At 41.7% G+C, this 18383-nt stretch overlaps 1 protein-coding gene across 1 annotated transcript in view; it reads left to right on the top strand.

Annotated features, from left to right (window-relative positions):
* Window positions 1-18383, top strand: part of LOC126428416 (cilia- and flagella-associated protein 43) — a 218090-nt gene that overhangs the window by 139341 nt on the left and 60366 nt on the right. Inside the window, exon 12 of the mRNA XM_050090378.1 lies at window positions 16579-16698. Within this exon, the coding sequence (XP_049946335.1) occupies window positions 16579-16698 (120 nt within the window). The remainder of the gene's footprint in view (window positions 1-16578; window positions 16699-18383) is intronic.

Here is an 18383-nt window from a genome sequence, read left to right as displayed (position 1 = left end):
GGGTGGCCTGAGCGAGGCATGTCATCAACAGTTCCTGTTTCTCTGTATCTCCTCCATGTCCGAACAATATCACTTTGGTTCTCACTCTGAGATGCCTGGACACTTCCCTTGTTGAGAGCCCTTCCTGGCACAAAGTAACAATGTAGGCATGATTGAAATGCAGTATTGACCATCGAGGCATGGTTGAACTGCAGACAACATGAGCTGCGTACCTCCTTCCTGGTGGAATGACTGGAACTGATCGGCTGTTGGACCCCCGCCGTCTAATAGGTGCTGCTCAAGTAAGATAGTTTACATCTTTGGATGGGTTCAGTGACATATCTGAACAGTCAAAGGTACTGTGTCTGTGGTACAATATCCACAGTCAACGTGTATCTTCAGGAGTTCTGGGAACCAGGGTGATGCAAAACTTTTTTTGGCGTCTGTATATGACCATAGTAGGCCTGTTAATTTAAAAGACAAAGTACTGCTCAATACTTCAATGCTATCAAAGCTTCCTGGTGGCTGGTCATTGCCTGGAAAGTTGGGTGGCTATTGAGGACGGTGCTAGTTTGGCAAAATGCTGTGTGCACTGGTTGTGACTCACACCCTTGATATGGCACAGGAATCCTCTCTTAACCATGTTATTATGTTTCTTTCATCCATGGAAATGTCAGGCCCACTGAATTCCTGGATGAGAAACAGGCTGTAACAGAAGCTCTTATATATTTACTAATTTTTACACTTCATGTTCTCATACTCAGGTGCAGAGTAATTGCTCTTGAATATCCTATGTTGTCTTTTTTCCTTTTCTGTATCTATAGTACTCATAAATTCACTGTCTCACTCCTGCAACATACAGACAGGGATTCTCTAGGTCCTGTTTTGCGCTACCTTTTTCCAATTCTTTGGGGCTGAGTTACCTCTTCACTGATGCCAACATCACTAGTATGGACCCATGGTGATCTGGTGTGATCCAGTCAACTCTATGTTTGAGACAGCAGTAAACAATACCTATCATCACCAAAATTATGCAGGCAGCTGATTTAGTAGTTTCTAAAATAATGAATGATGACAATATTCAATGCTATATTTTTTCACGTAGTTAAGCAAATGTTCCAACATTAAACATTAGTTTTGTGAGGTCATCATCTGGTCCAGGCAGGCAAAAAGGGCTGCATTGAGGGTTGTATTTAGGTAGGTTAGATTTTCCATGAGCAGGATCATGAAGGGTAGGTCTGGTAGGTAGATCAATAAGTAGTAATGCTTAGAGTAGTGGTTCTGGTAATGGTAGCACATAATTGGAAGGTAGGTCCTGTGATGTCACATCATGTGACATTAATTAACAACCCTTGCTCCAGCAGTTCCAGTCATAGTACGCCACCAACATGACATGGTTCATAGCAGGTGCAAATGATTGCTACTGGAATTGCCACAGAGAATATTCAATGTGACCCTCTCTTTAGGAAGAATTCAGTTCTGTTTGTAATTACCTCCATAGGGCAATCAGTAGCAGGCTTTTGAGGATGGAATAGAGTGAACTCGCATGACCCAGTAACTGTGTGTATCCTTCTTGTGGGGCAGGTGGTGACTTGTCCAATTTGGCACTATAATAACAGATTGAGACCAGTGAATGGGTCTTTCTCAGATGCTCCCATCTTACATAGATACACACATTCACTCACACTTACCAACAACATGTATCCAGGTTTGAGCCCCAAACAGCCACTACTAATTGTGGTACATCCTATATAGAAATCGTACAGTTGTGGTGCCACTGACACCCCAGGTGGTGGATGTGTACTTAGGCCTTAAACCAGTCCTGAATACCATTCGACAACATTTTTGGAATGGTAACCACTGGTGCTGTCCAAGACCTAGTGCTCTATCACATACCTATTGATTAATAAATTTCTACTTTACTGGTTGTAGATGGTGCTGAAGTTGACACAGATTTTTTTTTTAAATACAGACAATTCATTTCCTGTAGGAATACTATGCTGTATTAGTGGCATAGCTGGCAGTGGTCGAGGAGGAAAGTAATTCTGTGTATTCCTCTGACAATCTTTTCATGTATTCCCTGTTATGTCTTTCCAAGTGGAAAACCTTCTGCCTTAGTGTGGCTAAATTGACAGACTATCCCAGCTTTAATTATTCTGCCTGATATTCAACTTATCTTCCTCTAAAACTTCCAAGTTATCTATTAGTGCACCACCTGATAGCTTCACATCTTCCAAGCTACAATTATACACAATGATGGATACTACCTAACTTCCTTCAATTTCCCATATATAGTACCAACTGAACCATATTAAATATTGTGTCTTATCCACTTCTTCATATTCTTGCAAGGGCTTAACCACATATAAAGAATTAACTGACAGATCAGCTCCTGTTGTCTGCTTAAAGCAACTTTCCGTATCTTTCCATATAATACCCACCAGTCTAGTGTAAGGGATTTTGTACTAGTTTAATTAGCCTCTCTGATGCCTCCGGGATGCCTTGCAACAATTCAGTTCTTTCAGCAGTAAAACGGAGATGGAACAATGTCCTTACCAACTCCAGTATGTGGTTTTGTAGATCAACTTGGGTATGATATTATAGTGATTTAAGAATTTCTGTGTAAATTCTAGAACCACTCAGCCTTCTACTGTCTCGAACATACAATATTCTGGATATGATTGTGGAATGGTAGAATCCTACCTACTGTACGTCACATATTTGTGTGTGCAGGTTTAAAATCAGTCGTGGGAAGAAAGTAGATGTGGCTGTTGGACCGCATCGACAAGTACCTGTTGGGCAATCCATAGATGTTTTAGTGAGTGTGTAAGGAAGAACCATGGAGTTTATATGCAGCTCTGCGCTTATTGTGTCATTGACTATTGTTATTAAAACAAGAACAGTTGAAAACGTACTCATGTAGACTCATGACGCAACCTTGTTAGAGGCAAGACTCATTTTATCATTCATGTTAAGTAAGGTCATGGTATCTAACTTAATTTGTTGGAAATGTCATGTGGCTAGGGCCTCCCATTGGGGAGCCCATTTGCCTGATGCAAGTCTTTTGAGTTCATGCCATTTCGGCGACTTGCGTGTTAATGGGGATGAAATGATGATAAGGACAACACAGCACCCAGTCCCTGAGTGGAGAAAGTCTCTGATCCAGCTGGGAATTGAACCGGGGACTCAATTTTGTCTAATGTCCAACTGTAGAGGGACTTGCAGGAAGTTACATATTCATGTGGAAAGTGAGATTTTCATTGTGTATGGAGGTCAGATACATTGTTAGTTTACGAAAGTAAGGTTCGGCTGCAAATTCCAAGTAAGTCATCTCGTAAAGAAGTGGAAGGTGGTTTGGGGGAATAAGCTGATATAGCCCACATCCACACTCACACTTTAAGTCATCACAACAAGTTAGAATGTTGTGACTTATGTGAAAGGACCAAGAAAACAGGAATTTTAAGTAAAAAACAAGAAAGAAGCTGTTATGTGTTGCCGTAGCAACCAAACATAATAAGACAACGAAATTGCTCCGAGAAAATGGAATATATTCAAGTATTCAATGGAGCAAAATTTAAGTGGAAAAACATTGAAGGAATGAAAAATTCATGATGATAAAAATAGTAAAGAAGATTTTGACATATTTGTCTAAGAAGAAGTATGTATAGAATGCTTCAGCTAAGAAGATCCAGTGCGGGGAGTATACAGCTCTCACACACATCACAGTGACACAGATGTGGAAACCAACATACATCCAACACAGCCGACGCTAGCTGTTGTTCACCAGTGCGGACCTGTCTCCACATCTGCTCACCTACACAATGAGAATTCTGTGCCGGGTGAGCATGAAACAAAACTTCGTTACTTTAGTATGAAGTGGTACAAAATACTGTTGAGTGAACTGTTATCGTGTAATTATAATATTTAAAGTTAGTTTTAAATGCTTACAAGATCTAACGCATATAAAAGTATGGAAAATATACAACAGGTTGGGGAAACTCAAGACCCAGCTATGACCATGAAGATTAGCAAAGAAGTGCCTGATTGGGCTGAGTTGATAAATTTAATCAAAGCTCAGAGTCTTCAGTTAAACTTATTAAGCTCTCAATTAAATACCCAGAGTGAAGCTTTAAATGCTCAGAGTGCGACTCTAAGTAAGGAACTAGACTTGGTAAATTCTCAATTAAATACTCAAATGACAAATTTAGGTTTCTTAAATGCCAAAGTCGACTCTCAAAGCAAGGAATTTAGTAATCTATGTGAAGTCATGGGTGCTTTGAAGACTGAGTTCGACGCCATAAGTAATAAAGTAGAGAATTTAAAAGTAGATTTAAAGAACGATTTGACAAGTTCTTTGACCATTCATATAAATCATACGGTTACTGACCTTAGTCAGAAGCAGAATGATACTTTTCGAGATTCATCAATAATGTTAGAACTTGACATTGAGAACAAGTGTAATAATATAGAATCAGACTTATTGAAAAGTTAGGATCTCTTGAAAACATGTACAATATTAAATATAATGATGTAAGACTGGAAATGAATACCTTGAAAGAGAGTGTAGCTATGCATAATGAATTAATGCCAATATTCAATTGCAAATTACAGGTGTCAATACATGGGTAGATAATGTAGAAAGGAATTTCAAAGAGAAAATAGCTAACTCTCATATTATAAATGTAATTAGTTTGGAGGAACAATTTGAAGATATTATAGATTGAAAGGTTACCGAGAGAATAACATCTGGGAACATATCGCCTATTCCTTCTTCTGTACTTAATGATACCAGGAAGGGTATGGATGAGAGAAATTAAGCTTATCCAAGACAAAATAGAAAAAAGGGTGACTTCACCTAATGTTGTGTTAACTACTGAAGCAGTGACTCATTTGCAATGGGGAGCAAATTCTGGGTTATCTAGACAATTCCCTAAATTTAAGTCGGACGTAGATGTACATCCAACCCATTTCTTGAAAGGATTTAACCAAGGTTCGCCAAACAATTGGGAAGATGCCAAGGAGATCAAATTTGCTGTGGGGTATCTTCTAGGATGGGGAACAGTAAATATTGAGAATTTTTCCTCTTGGGAAGACTTTCAAAAGAAATCCAAAGAGAAGTACTGGTCTGCCAGTGCTTAAGAAAAGTTAATATCTCATCTATGGGACCCAAAATATTATAACAATACTTGGGGTACTATAGGAAATATTTTGACTGGCATGTAACACAAGCAAAATATAGGGGAAATACAATGTAAATGATGTAAAATTGTATATCCCCCAGGGACGTTAATGTTCTGAGTTAATGGGCGTAGTAATGACCGTCGGATCCTTAGTTGTTTTTGTGTTTCTTCCAAACTAGTTTTCTTGCACCAAATTCCTTTAAAATCTTAAACTATTCTGTCATCTATCCCCCAGCGACGTTAACATTATGAGTTAAAGGCTGCAGTAACGACTGTCACATCCCAAGTTGTTTTCAGTGTTTATTTCAAATAGTTTCCTGCACTGAATTCCTTTAAAATATAGAACTATTCTGTAATCTTATTGCTTAGGAAACCGGGTATGACTGTAAAATAGAGAATGACTTAAGAGAATCACAGAAAAAAGTGATATCTAAATGAAATAAACTAAATAGAGTATTGTACTTGTGGAAAATATAATAAGATGTGACTAGGTGAACAACTGTTATACCACATTTTATAGATTTTCTATTTTGTATCAAGTATTTTATACCTTTTATGTGATGTGACATAGATGGGAGGGCTTGTATAAATTTTGAAAGGGGTGTATTGTAGATGAAAGCATGATTTACAAGAACAAATAAATCATGATTGACACAAACCACACATCACACCTTTCAAACAACCCTCACAAACAGGTGTGCCTGATTTTTCATCATTTGCCATTTCCATAGGGTTGCTAGTATTTCCTTTGGGGACCTCAAATGGTGAAGATGGGACAAGTCCATCCTGTGGGAGACGATTTAAATCAAACCTCCTCCAGCATCTCACTCAAGTACCTGAGGGGTATGGATCCTAGGGAAGGGGAGTGGGAATGGTATCTTCAGGGCTATCTTCTTTCACTTCTTCGATCCTAGCATCAGTATCTATTTTTTCCTTTCTTACTTCTCATTTGAGGACCTGTCTGTTTTATCCCTCTTTCCATATTCACAAACTTCTATCGCTGAAGTCCTTCCTTATTTCAGTGGTTACTAAAAACCTAAATCTTGTCTTTAGATAAGAAGGCTGAAGAATCAGACAACAAGAACACACATCTACATTTACACAAATATACACTTCTACACAAACATTAAATCACATAAGAGGAAGCCTGTCATGATGTGAGAACTGCCAGGCATTGTTCGGAAAATGTGTTTACATACGGAAATATATGTACATATATAGGAAGCTATGACAGTTCTACATCGAATATACATAAGAAGAAGTGCACATACATAATGAACAACTAAAGTAGTAATGCGTAATCGATAAATAAGAAGCATGAGCAAAGAAAGAAAACGAAAGTAGGAGTAGAATTAGTCATGTTGACCATTAAAAAACATCAGTGTAATAAGTACTCTAATGAATTGAAGGATAGTGGTATGTAAATAGTATTTGTAGACATAGTATCTTTTGAAAATGTAGAAGTTGGTAAGTAGAGGAGGACTCTAGAGGGTAAATGATATATTAAAGAATGTATGCCAAGTTTAAGATTGATTTATATCTTTGCCAGAAGATACTTAATTATGGTATACATAGAAATGTATGCTAGAGCAATGAACCATGCGGCCTACTCAGAAAGGATAAGGGGGGTGTAACTGGCATTCACTAAGTGTAAAGGGCAGGCGTACCTATGTGGAGATAGGATGATCTGTGGCCTAAAAAATAGGCATGTTTTGTAAGGGGCATACCTACCAGAATGGAAAGATATGGATGTTTTATAAGGGGCATACCTACCAGAATGGAAAGAGAAAGTGCTCTCATAAGGTCAACCCACAAGCAAGGAATAGGTGCTGATCCTAGAAGAAGGGAACAGTATCGTGACAAAAGTCACAAATTTTATAGGGATTATTCTGGGGATTGTGAATGTTTTGAATGACTAGTATTATTATTTTTGTCTTGTTGCAACCCTTGTTCACAGTACGAGCAGCCCTTAGCGGCTCACCATCTCACAACTATTCATGACGTCGCCTTTCCGGCTTAGATCTTTTCTAATATGTGACTTGTAAGTACTGCATCTTTCCCAGTCAGTACAAACTTTAATTTTATTAATGTATTATATACCTAATATGTTTTAGAACAGTTAGTCTAATTCTGAAGACGACGCTCATAGTAGTGTCGAAACCTGGTCAATTTTGACTTAATATTTGTGACCGAGGGCTTATTTGTTCTAATAGTGTTATTATGTTTTGTAGAACTAAATGAGAGTCAAAAGAACACTTTCATTTCATCCAGAGTTCCACCAAGCTATAAATAATAAAATAGTACATACTAGGAAATAGGTAGTACAAAAGATAAGAATAGAAAATAGATTACTCATGTGTCGAAAACAACTGAAGTTTACGATTGAAAAAAAGAAAAAAAGGAAATACAGAAAAGAAAAATAGTTCTCACAATTCCTAAATATTAATAAAGCTGACTAAAACCATGAGTAAATGTCTTAATGGGACAAAGTAAAATAAGAAAAGAGTAGAGTAACAGTAAGCGAAAGATTGTTCAAGAGAGGACAGACAATTGTTATGGAAAGGAAAGATATGTGTATAAAATATGTAAGAAATGTGTACTGTTAAGGTATGAAATGTTATTATTAGTGATATTATTTGCATAATGATTATGTATAAAATATCGCATGTTTGATCTGATTGGGGGGGGGGATATGTAGTGATTCGAGAATTTCTGTGTAAATTCTAGAACCACTCAGCCTTCTACCATCTTGAACACATGATATTCTGGATATGAGTGTGGGATGGTAGAATCCTACCTACTGCGCATCACATGTTTGTTTGTGCAGGTTTAAAATCAGTCGCGGGAAGAAAGTAGACACGGCAGTCAGACGGCACCAACAAGTACCTGTCGGGCAGTCCATAGATGTTTTAGTGGGCGTGTAAGGAAGAACCATGGAGTTTACATGCAGCTCTTTGCTTATTGTGTCATTGACTATTGTTATTAAAACAAGAACAGTTGAAAAAGTGCTCTTGTAGACTCTTGATGCAACCTTGTTAGAGACAAGACTCATTTTATGATTCATGTTAAGAAAGGTCATGGTACCAAACCAACTTTCTTTTTACTGTAACTCAATTTGTTTCTAACATCTGACTGTACATGAGACTTGCAGGAAGTTACATATTCATGTGGAAAGTGAGACTTTTATTGTGTGTGGAGATCAAATACATCGTTAGTTGACGAAAAGTAAAGTTTATGTGTCCACTTATTTCATAAGTAGAGAGAGTCTAAAAATTCCTGTACATGGTGTTATTCGATGGAGGAGAAGTCAAGAGGGTTTCCAGCAGCCAGCTATTCAGTAAAGAAGAGTGGCTGCAAATTCCAAGTAAGTCATCTCAGAAAGAAGTGGGAGGTGGTTTGGGGAATAAGCCGATGTAACTCACATCCACACTCCCACTTTAAGTCGTCAGAATGTTAGAATATTTAATTAGGAAATCTAGCCCAATAGTGTTGTGATAGCTTATGCCCACATTATGGGAAACTTCCATGCAAATGCAGAAGTCTCTCTGCCCCCTCCCACTCAGAAACCCAACAATGACAAACAGAATGAGTGAATACTACTCCCACCTACACCACTTTGCCTACAACATTGTGGGTTCTCTCCACACCCCTCCCACTCAGAAACCCAACAATGACAAAAAATGAAATATGTGAATACTACCCACACCTACACCACTTCTCCTACAACATTGTGGATTCAAATTTATTGCATCAAATATATACTGAAATGCCACAGATACATGTGGCCTTGTATCCAATGAAAACTTGCACAATCTTTTTTTTACATAGATTGTCAACTGATTCTGCGCAATGGTATCCCATGCTCACATTTATGGAGAACAAGCACAGTTGTCACATCACTCTATGTTCCATTTAATGTAAGGATGCAATTTTTACCTTGAGACCATCTTCTTTGTGTCTGCAGAGATTTCTGATTGGAGTGTCCCATCTGCTTATATATTTGACATTGTTGCTTCTTACAGTACCACTGAATGAGACCCATGACAGCCACATCAATACCATATGACCTCCACACTGAAAACTACTTTTCTCTCTTGCTTGGTCACCATATTAGTCTCGGCCAAAGCTGCCACTGTTGCTAGTGCTTTGTTCATGGTTTTTTGCAATTCTGTGTGCACTTTATGCAGTATTTCAGGCAGAAGACCCCACAAAAATTCATGAAGCACTCATTGCCCTGCTTCCTATAAAATAGCTTTGTTGTCACTTTTGTCATCAGTCAACTCATCCGTATTAATATTGATTGTCCTGACATGATCTACAAAGTTTTCTACTTAATCCCCTTTTGTTTCTGAACTTTGGCATTCAGCTCTTCTCAATAATAAATGGGGGTATTTTCCTTTCTGTAATGCTGTACTAACTCTGTCTGTAAGTCCTTGAAGGACTGAGCACCCCATAACTTCCAATTACACGTCACTTAAGCCCTAGTATCTACTGCTCATTTTAACTGAGACACATTTAACAACTGCTCATCATTCCACACTTCCTAACTTCACAGCTGTGTGCAAATTATCAAAGTAAACAAAAATTTCTTCCCCAGATCTACCAGAAAATAGGGCTACCAATGAGGCAGTACTAGTATCAAGTACAAGTGGAGGCACACTAGGAGTTGGCCAGTCTCTTCTTTTATCCCTTAAACACTCTACTTCTCTACCCAACTCCACATTATCAGCTGATTTACAAAATTCTTAATTTCCTTCTTGACACTTTTTCATTGACAGACTGTTTGCTTATCTACTATCTCCATAAGCACATGATACATCCCAACAGAAAAGAAAGAAAGGGGAAAAGAACCATATAGGCTCAAAACACATGTTGACAGTACTTGCTTGCATTCCTGCATTTGACACCACTGCTGCTGAAATCACTGCAATTTTTGCTCTACATTGATCAACCAATCAATCTCCAACAGATCTTCTTCTGGCATCAAATGTAGTTGGTGTATACGTGAATGGAATGGGAAAGTGGCTCACCACTAGAGGTGGATGGAAGTGTAGATGATGAAGACAGCCAAATTTTACCAAGTTCTTCATTGTTGACAATCAGAAACATAGTGCGATGCATGTGTAATAAGCAACAGCAGATCACGAATGCTGAACCTTAGACCCAGGTTCACCAGTGTGGATGCATTCTTGTAATTGTTTGTCAAAGAGGCAGCTAGTAGTGACCTTGCTACCTGTGCATTCAAGTGACAACTGTTGCTTAGACAGGATGACATGACACCATCCAGGCATCGGGTGGCCCAACTGAAGTGGATGATAGTGTTGACCAGGATGAAGAATGCTGGACCAATGGCTGGAGAACAGTGACTGGTGTCAGCAGACCGCTGTAGCAATATGCAGGATGTATCTCAGTTCATACCATGGATCATGAGGTGGCATCGGGTGAACGTCATAAAACCTGTGACAGTGACTGTCACAGGTAGGCATCAATGCATAGCCCTGCTATTCTGATGACTTGCTCAGGTGGCCCAGCTTTGTAACACCAAAGTGGAACTGTTGATGCAGAAGACAACTACTACTGCATATGTCAGTGTTGAATGAAACTCCCTAATGGCTGGTCATTGCCTAGAAAACTGAGTCACTACTGAGAATGCTGTCAGTATGGTGAAATTCTGCATCAGCTGGCAGTGACTCATAGCCATCTTCTTCTTAGGCTTCAATAGGCCTAACCACACATCCAACAAAATTAAAAATAATAATAATAATAATAATAATAATAATAATAAATACCACAGGAAGCTATTGTTACATGGTATTCATTGTGTGGTGGAAACATTAAAATTACGTGCCAAATTGAGGCCATTATCAAGGCTAGATGGGATGTTTCATGGTATTAACATGTTGTCTCCTAGAGGTGATGAGCCTCTTGTGTGATAGTCAAGAGCTATATGTCATTTACTATTTGGACATGAAGAAGAAAACCACACACTGCATTCAAAATCTAATACTACTTTTCAGGTTTATTGATCAACTTCTGTTTATGAACATGCCAAGCCAGATTCCTTTATGAATCTTTACATAAACAGTTAATTATCTTATCATTATCTTATTTTGACAATGTTGTGAAAAGGAGAGATTACTACTCACCATATAGCACAGCTGTTGAGTTGCAGACAGGAACAACAAAAAGACTATTAAAGATGTAAGCTTTCAGCCACAAGGCCTTCTTCTGAAATAGAAAACACGCACACATTCTGTTGTGACAGTGCCACGGCATTTAACAGTGCCGCCACGTCAGTACGCGCAAACAGCGATAGAGGCGCTCCGCAACTCGGCTGAGCATGGGAGCGCCACCTAGCTACGAATGGCGCCGGGCGCATGTCACAGCATGGCAGTCGAATGACCGATACGGAATTGGTAGCATGTAACTAGCTATTGTTTCTACGTTTGTGTATCCACGCAATTTATTAGTGATTAAAGGTTATAACACTTTTTGGCGACGAGGTCGGATATTTTTGTTCCTGCGTTGTGGATTTGTGTGTTTGTGTCGGGGCAGACATGGGACAGCTTATGCAAGCGCTCATTGAACAACAAACACAGCTGACAGCTGCTATTCAGGCGTTGTCGACGTCGCTTACTCATCATCTGTCTTCCTCTTCTCCGCCTCCGTTCCCTCCTTACGACGAGGCCACTGAAGACTGGGAGGATTATGAGAAGCGTTTGCGGCAACACTTCTTGGCTTTCGGTGTTGTCGATGCTCCTATGTGTAAGCCGTTATTTCTATCTTGGATTTCCCCATGGATCTATCAGCTGCTATCTCAGTTAGCCCCGCTGCGGGAACCTGCCTCTCTGCCCTTCCAAGAAATGTGTGACTTATTGTCTAACTATTACCAAAAAAACACCCACGTCGTTGCCGCCCACATGGCATTCTACCGGTGTCATAAACAGCCCCATCAATCTTACCGGGCTTGGGCGGCGGAACTACACGGTCTGAGTAGGAAATGTCAGTTTGTCACGGACACTCATCATGAGTCTTATGCTGATTCAATGGTTAGGGATGCTATTCTACAGCTTGCTCCTGATAAAGAAGTTCAGCAACGTGCCTTACAACTGCCAAACCCGTCGTTGTCGGAAGTTCTAAGCATCGCTCAATCTTTTGAAGTGTCTCACGCTGCTGGTGCGCAAATAGACGCATGGTGTGATGTAGGCGCTATACAGACCACTTTCGACACGGACAATTTGCCTGTTTCCCAGGGGACCGACGATGTGGTGGCGGTTCACACGCGTCAACAATGTCGCATTGGGCCGCCACGCTCACAGCGAAAACAGCAACCACAGAAGCAGGTTCGTTCCGCACTTCCTTCTTGTCCACGTTGTTTCGTACAGCATGACAGGGCCACGTGTCCAAAATGTTGGGCCACGTGTAATTCATGTAGGGAAAAAGGTCACATTGCTTCTGTGTGTCAGTCCCCTAAAGTTCCTGTCGACGAGGACGAGGCATCAGACATGGATGTTAACTGTGTGCTTTCTCAAACAAATAAGTTGTTTGTTACTGTTCCTGTTCTGGATAAAGACATTCGCATGCAAGTGGACACTGGCTCTGCAGTAACTCTAATTAATTCTCACACGTATCTGGAGTTGGGCTCCCCTCCCTTGTCTCCAGTTATGCGAAATCTGAGAACTTATAATAAACAGAAAATTCCTATCGTTGGCCAGTTTGATGCTTCCACTGCCTACAAGTCTGTTGTTAGGCCCCTCACATTTTATGTGGTGGATCATGCGGGCACTGAAAACCTGTTCGGTTATGATGCTTCCCAGTTGTTCAGGTTCTCCATTGATGATGATGTGCACCTCATATCTGAGGATATTCCGTATCAACAGCTGGATGGATTGTGTTCTGAATTCTCGTCCATGTTCTCTGCTGGTCTGGGTCATGCCAAGGATTTTGAAGCCCACATTACTCTTAAACCTACAGCTCGCCCTAAGTTTTTCCGGGCACGCCCTATTCCAGTGGCGTTGCGTGCACCTGTCAAGGCTGAGATAGACGGGTTAACAGCTTCAGGGATTCTCCTTCCTGTTACCTCCAACGAATGGGTATCGCCAATTGTGGTGGTTTCTAAACCAAACGGGAGTCTGCGATTGTGTGGTGATTTTAAAGCCACTGTCAATGCTCAGAGCCTCATTGACACTTATCCTCTTCCCCGTCCTGAGGAGTTATTTACCAAGCTCGTTGGGGGCCAGTTCTTTTCGAAACTTGACTTATCTGAGGCATACCATCAGTTGCCGTTGGATGCGTCTTCCAAGGAATTTCTCGTCATCAACACTTCTTGTGGGTTGTATCAGTACCAGCGGTTACCGTTTGGCGTCGCTAGTGCGCCGGCCATTTTTCAGCGGTTTTTGGAACACCTCACAGCTTCCGTTCCCAGCTGCATAAACTATCTGGATGACATTGTTGTCACGGGGGCCTCCACTGAGAAGCACCTTCGCAATTTGCGTTCACTGTTTCGGGTTCTGCATTCGGCTGGGTTTAAGTGCAATCTGGACAAGTCACAGTTCTTCCAACCCTCCATTGTGTATCTTGGTTTCCACTTGTCCCATGAGGGTATATGTCCTCTACGTCAGCATATTGCGGCCATTACCACTCTACCCCAGCCATCTACGGTCAAAGAACTTCAGGCGTTTCTAGGCAAGATTGCTTATTATCACAAATTCATTCCATCCGCAGCGGCGGTAGCTCATCCTCTGCATCAGCTGTTACGCAAAAACGTTCCTTTCTGTTGGTCCGACGAGTGTGAGCAGGCTTTTGTCCGCCTGAAGGCTCATTTGCAGTTGGCGCCTTGTCTTGCCACATTCCGTCTGGGTCAGCACTTGGTTCTAGTGACTGACGCGTCCCAGTGTGGCCTAGGGGCTGTTCTCGCCCATCGGTATGAGGATGGGTCAGAATGACCCATCGCCTATGCTTCCAAGACCCTCAACGATGTGCAACGGCGTTATTCTCAAGTCGAAAAGGAGGCGCTCACTATCATTTATACTCTAAAAAAGTTCAGCATTTTTTCGTATGGTGTAAGTTTCACCTCATCACCGACCACAAGCCACTGGTCTCTCTGTTCAGCCCATCGGCGTCGCTTCCGGATAAGGCAGCTCACCACCTGCAACGTTGGGCCTTATACTTGTCTCGTTTTCACTATGAGATTCACTATCGCCCCACGGCCCAGCACGCCAACGCTGACGCGTTGTCGCGTTTGCCGATGGGCACCGACCCGGTTTGCGATCGAGATGAACTACTCTGTTTCCACATTGATGAGGCAGAACGTCGTGAGGTCGAAGGTTTTCCGCTTACAGGTTCGCAGGTCACGTCGGCTATTGCGTGGGACCCGGTCCTGCATCAGGTGATAGGTTTTATTCAACGGGGTTGGCCGGACAGGACCAAGGGCCGGGCATTGGATCCCCTTCGCAACTACCATGCCTTGCGCCTTCGTCTGTCTGTTCGTGATGGTGTTGTTCTTCTGGCCACGAATGGCGCATCTCCACGGGTCGTGGTGCCAGCCTCTCTTCGCAAAGATGTTCTCAAACTGTTGCATGAAGGCCATTGGGGGATTTCTCGGACTAAGTCCCTGGCCTGCAGGCACGTTTATTGGCCCGGTATTGATTCGGACATCGCCCACATGGTCGCTGCGTGTGGTCAGTGTGCTCAACAACTGGCTGCACCCCGTACAATGCCCTCTCCATGGCCTGACCTGGCGCAGCCATGGGAACGGGTGAACGCTGACTTTGCTGGCCCCTTCCTTGGCACTTATTGGCTGCTGTTGATTGACGCCTTCTCGAAGTTTCCGTTTGTTGTTCGATGTCCGTCGCCCACCACTGCGGCGACGATGCTGGCTTTGCCCAAAATCTTTGCGCTAGAAGGTCTTCCATCCACGATCGTCACGGACAATGGACCTGAGTTCTCTTTGCAGGCCTTCCATGATTTTTGTACTGGACACGGGATTCATCATGTTACAGCACCGCCCTTCCATCTGCAATCGAATGGGGAGGTCGAGCGCCTTGTCCGCACTTTCAAAAGCCAGATAAAAAAATTCCTTAGTGATTTTTCCACAGATGACTCTCTGTTACATTTTCTGAGTTCTTATCGCTTCACGCTTCTGGGTGATCGCAGCCCTGCTGAACTCTTGCATGGCCGCCAACCGCGCACTCTACTGCACCTGCTTCACCCTGTCAGGCCTTGTACTGTGTCCCCTTGTGCGGGAAAATACTCGGTGGGCGCCGATGTGTGGGCACAAGGGTATTGATCTCGCCCTAAATGGATTCCAGGGGTGGTCAAGGCTCTTCGCGGCCGCCGGCTTTGTGAAATACGTACGGACAACGGCATGGTTGTTCGCCATTATGACCAGATGCGCCCACAAGTGGTGGCCACGCCGGTGCCACCGCCCCTTCCTTCGCCTCCACCAGCCCGAGAAGCCAGTCCTGTCGCTGATAACGATCTCCCGTGCGTGTTGCTGCAGCCGACGTTGCTACCACTTCTGAGTACGCCAGAACCGGCCCCAGTCGCGACGCCGCCTTCTCCGGGACCCATCTCGCTGGAGCACACCCCCAGGTCCATGACACCTATGGATGCTGCTCTGGAGTTTTCACCCATCATCTCGTCCAGGAGGCACGTTCCATGCACGAGCTTCCATCCTGGACATTTTCGACCGTACTCTCGTGTTTCTCCGCTGGATCTTCTCGGGGCCTCCCAGGAGGCCATGGATGTCTCAGCACTGTCCATGTCTCCCAGGAAGTGAGTGTTTTTTTTTTTCAAGGGGGGAAAAGTGTTGTGACAGTGCCACGACATTTAACAGTGCCGACACGTCAGTACGCGCAAACGGTGATAGAGGCGCTCTGCAATTCGGCTGAGCGCGGGAGCGCCACCTAGCTATGAACGGCGCCAGCCGCATGTCACGGCATGGCAGTCAAATGACCGATACGGAATTGGTAGCATGTAACCAGCTATTGTTTCTACATTTGTATATCCACGCAATTTATTAGTGATTAAAGGTTATAACACATTCACAAAAATGCAGCTCACACACACATGACCTCTGTCTCTGGCTCCAGCACTCAGAGACAATGGCAATGTGTGTGTGGGCTGCATTTTTATGAATATGTGTGTGTATGTTGTCTTTTTGTTGTGCCTCTCTGTGACTCAATATCTCTACTATTTGGTGAGTATCAGTCTATCCTTTTCATAATAATGATATTACGTCATCCTAAATTTTCCATTATCTTAATTTATATGTGTCTTATCTCTATAAATATTATGGAGATTTGATGTAGATATTTTTACAATATTCTGTGAGTAAAATAATTTGTGAGTCTATGTCCTAAAATATAAAAGTTAGTCTTGGAACAAATCTTTTATCTGGTATTATTTTCTTTCACAGATACAGGTTGTCATGAAACAGGGAATGGTAGAAATTCCTACAACAGGTTCACTCTCTGACTTTGATGATGCTATACTGATAAACAGAACAGATGTTGAGAATATTAACGCCCTGATCCTTGTAAGTACATCATTTATTAAAATTGAGTTATGCAGGTGCTGTTTGTTTATCACTAAATGCTTAACTGATGATGTGGATAATTCTCACTTCTCACTCTTCTAGCAACAATCCTGTCTAAGGATTTCTGTAATTGAATGTGATTTTTAAAACATGGAAACTACTGTTTCTCAACACTCCATCCTCCCCTCTCTCTGCTAGATGCATATGCAGGTAGTTTCATGTATGATACAAGCCTGTCTCTGGCTTTGAGTTGGGAAAAAAGCAATCATAGGTGACTAATTACCATGCAATGCTGTAATACATTGTTCAGTTAGTACAGCAAATGACACATTTGTCTTAAGCAAAATAACAAGCTAGACAGGTTATAAGTGCCCTCAGAAATAAGTCACAGAAAATTATTTCAGTATTTTACACTGCAGGCTGGTGTGTCAAAAACATCTGCTCATGGAGATGAGCACAAACATAGACCGAAACCCTACAAAGTGATGATAGTGCAATGACTGGTCAACTGAGACACTGTGTTTTGACATCTTTAGCAAATAAAATTATACATTAATTAGTGGTAACACCAAGACAGGCTATGAAGTGGAATGATCACCTATAATCTTAGGAAAGTAAAGCAAATGGAAGACATTAGATTTATTGAAAGGGTTTGGAAAAATGCAAGGCACCTGTAAGAAAATTGCATACGTAATGCTAGTGTGATGAATTCTAGAATACTACACAAGCATTTGTTATTCTAATCCTGTTGGTATGAAAACAGACATCAAAGAATTTCAGAGATGCACTGCTAAGACCATAGCAGCTAAGAACAGATGTATATATGTGTAACAGAAATGCTCAGAGCTATTAAATGAATATCTTTGCAAGAAGCACAATGTAATTCTTGTAAAACTGTGTTGGGTAAATTTAGCAAACCTGTATTCAAAGGAGAGTGTGCAGCCATTATGCTGCCACCATCACATATCATATGTAGGGGTCATGAGACTAAGATAAGAGAGATTAGGACAAATACAGAATCTTAGACACTATCTCATCAAAAGTATCCAAACATCTCTATGTAATCTAAAACTGATGACTGAATGTGATGAGAGGCAGATCTTCCAGTATAAAAGGAGGTGGGGAGTATTGTGTTGTCAGCAGAGAAGCAGTAACAACAGACGGGGTCGGTCAGGAGAGCTCGTGACTTCGAGTATTGACTAGTCATTGGATATCACCTGAGTAACAAAGCCATCTTGGACGTTTCAGAGCTTACAAAGTTGGCAAAGTCAATTGCTGGTAATGTGCTTATGAAGTGGAAACAGGAAGGAACAATTATACCTAAACTAAGACCAGATAGATCTCATTTACTGGTGGACAGGGACAACTGAGCATTGCGGAGTGTGGTCTTAAAAAATCACTTGAAATCAACAGAAGGGATCACTCATACACTCCAGAGTGCTACTGGTAGTCCAGCATGCACAATGAGTGTGTGTAAGGAGTTAAAAAGAATGGAGTACAATGGTCAAACTACTCCTCACAAGCCACACATTTCTGAAGTCAGTGGTAAGTGACACTTGACTGTTGAGCATTGTAGAGGGTGGTTGTATCACATAAATCAGTGGGAGCAGTTACTGATCCATTTCAAAGTGGTGCTGGCCATTCAGCTTGTACAGTGACTGCGTGTATGGAGTTAAAAAGAATGG

The sequence above is a fragment of the Schistocerca serialis genome, chromosome 1 (assembly GCF_023864345.2).
Source record: "Schistocerca serialis cubense isolate TAMUIC-IGC-003099 chromosome 1, iqSchSeri2.2, whole genome shotgun sequence".
Taxonomy (NCBI): domain Eukaryota; kingdom Metazoa; phylum Arthropoda; class Insecta; order Orthoptera; family Acrididae; genus Schistocerca; species Schistocerca serialis.
The sequence above is the reverse complement of the archived record's forward strand: the minus strand, read 5'-3'. Positions and strand labels throughout refer to the sequence as shown.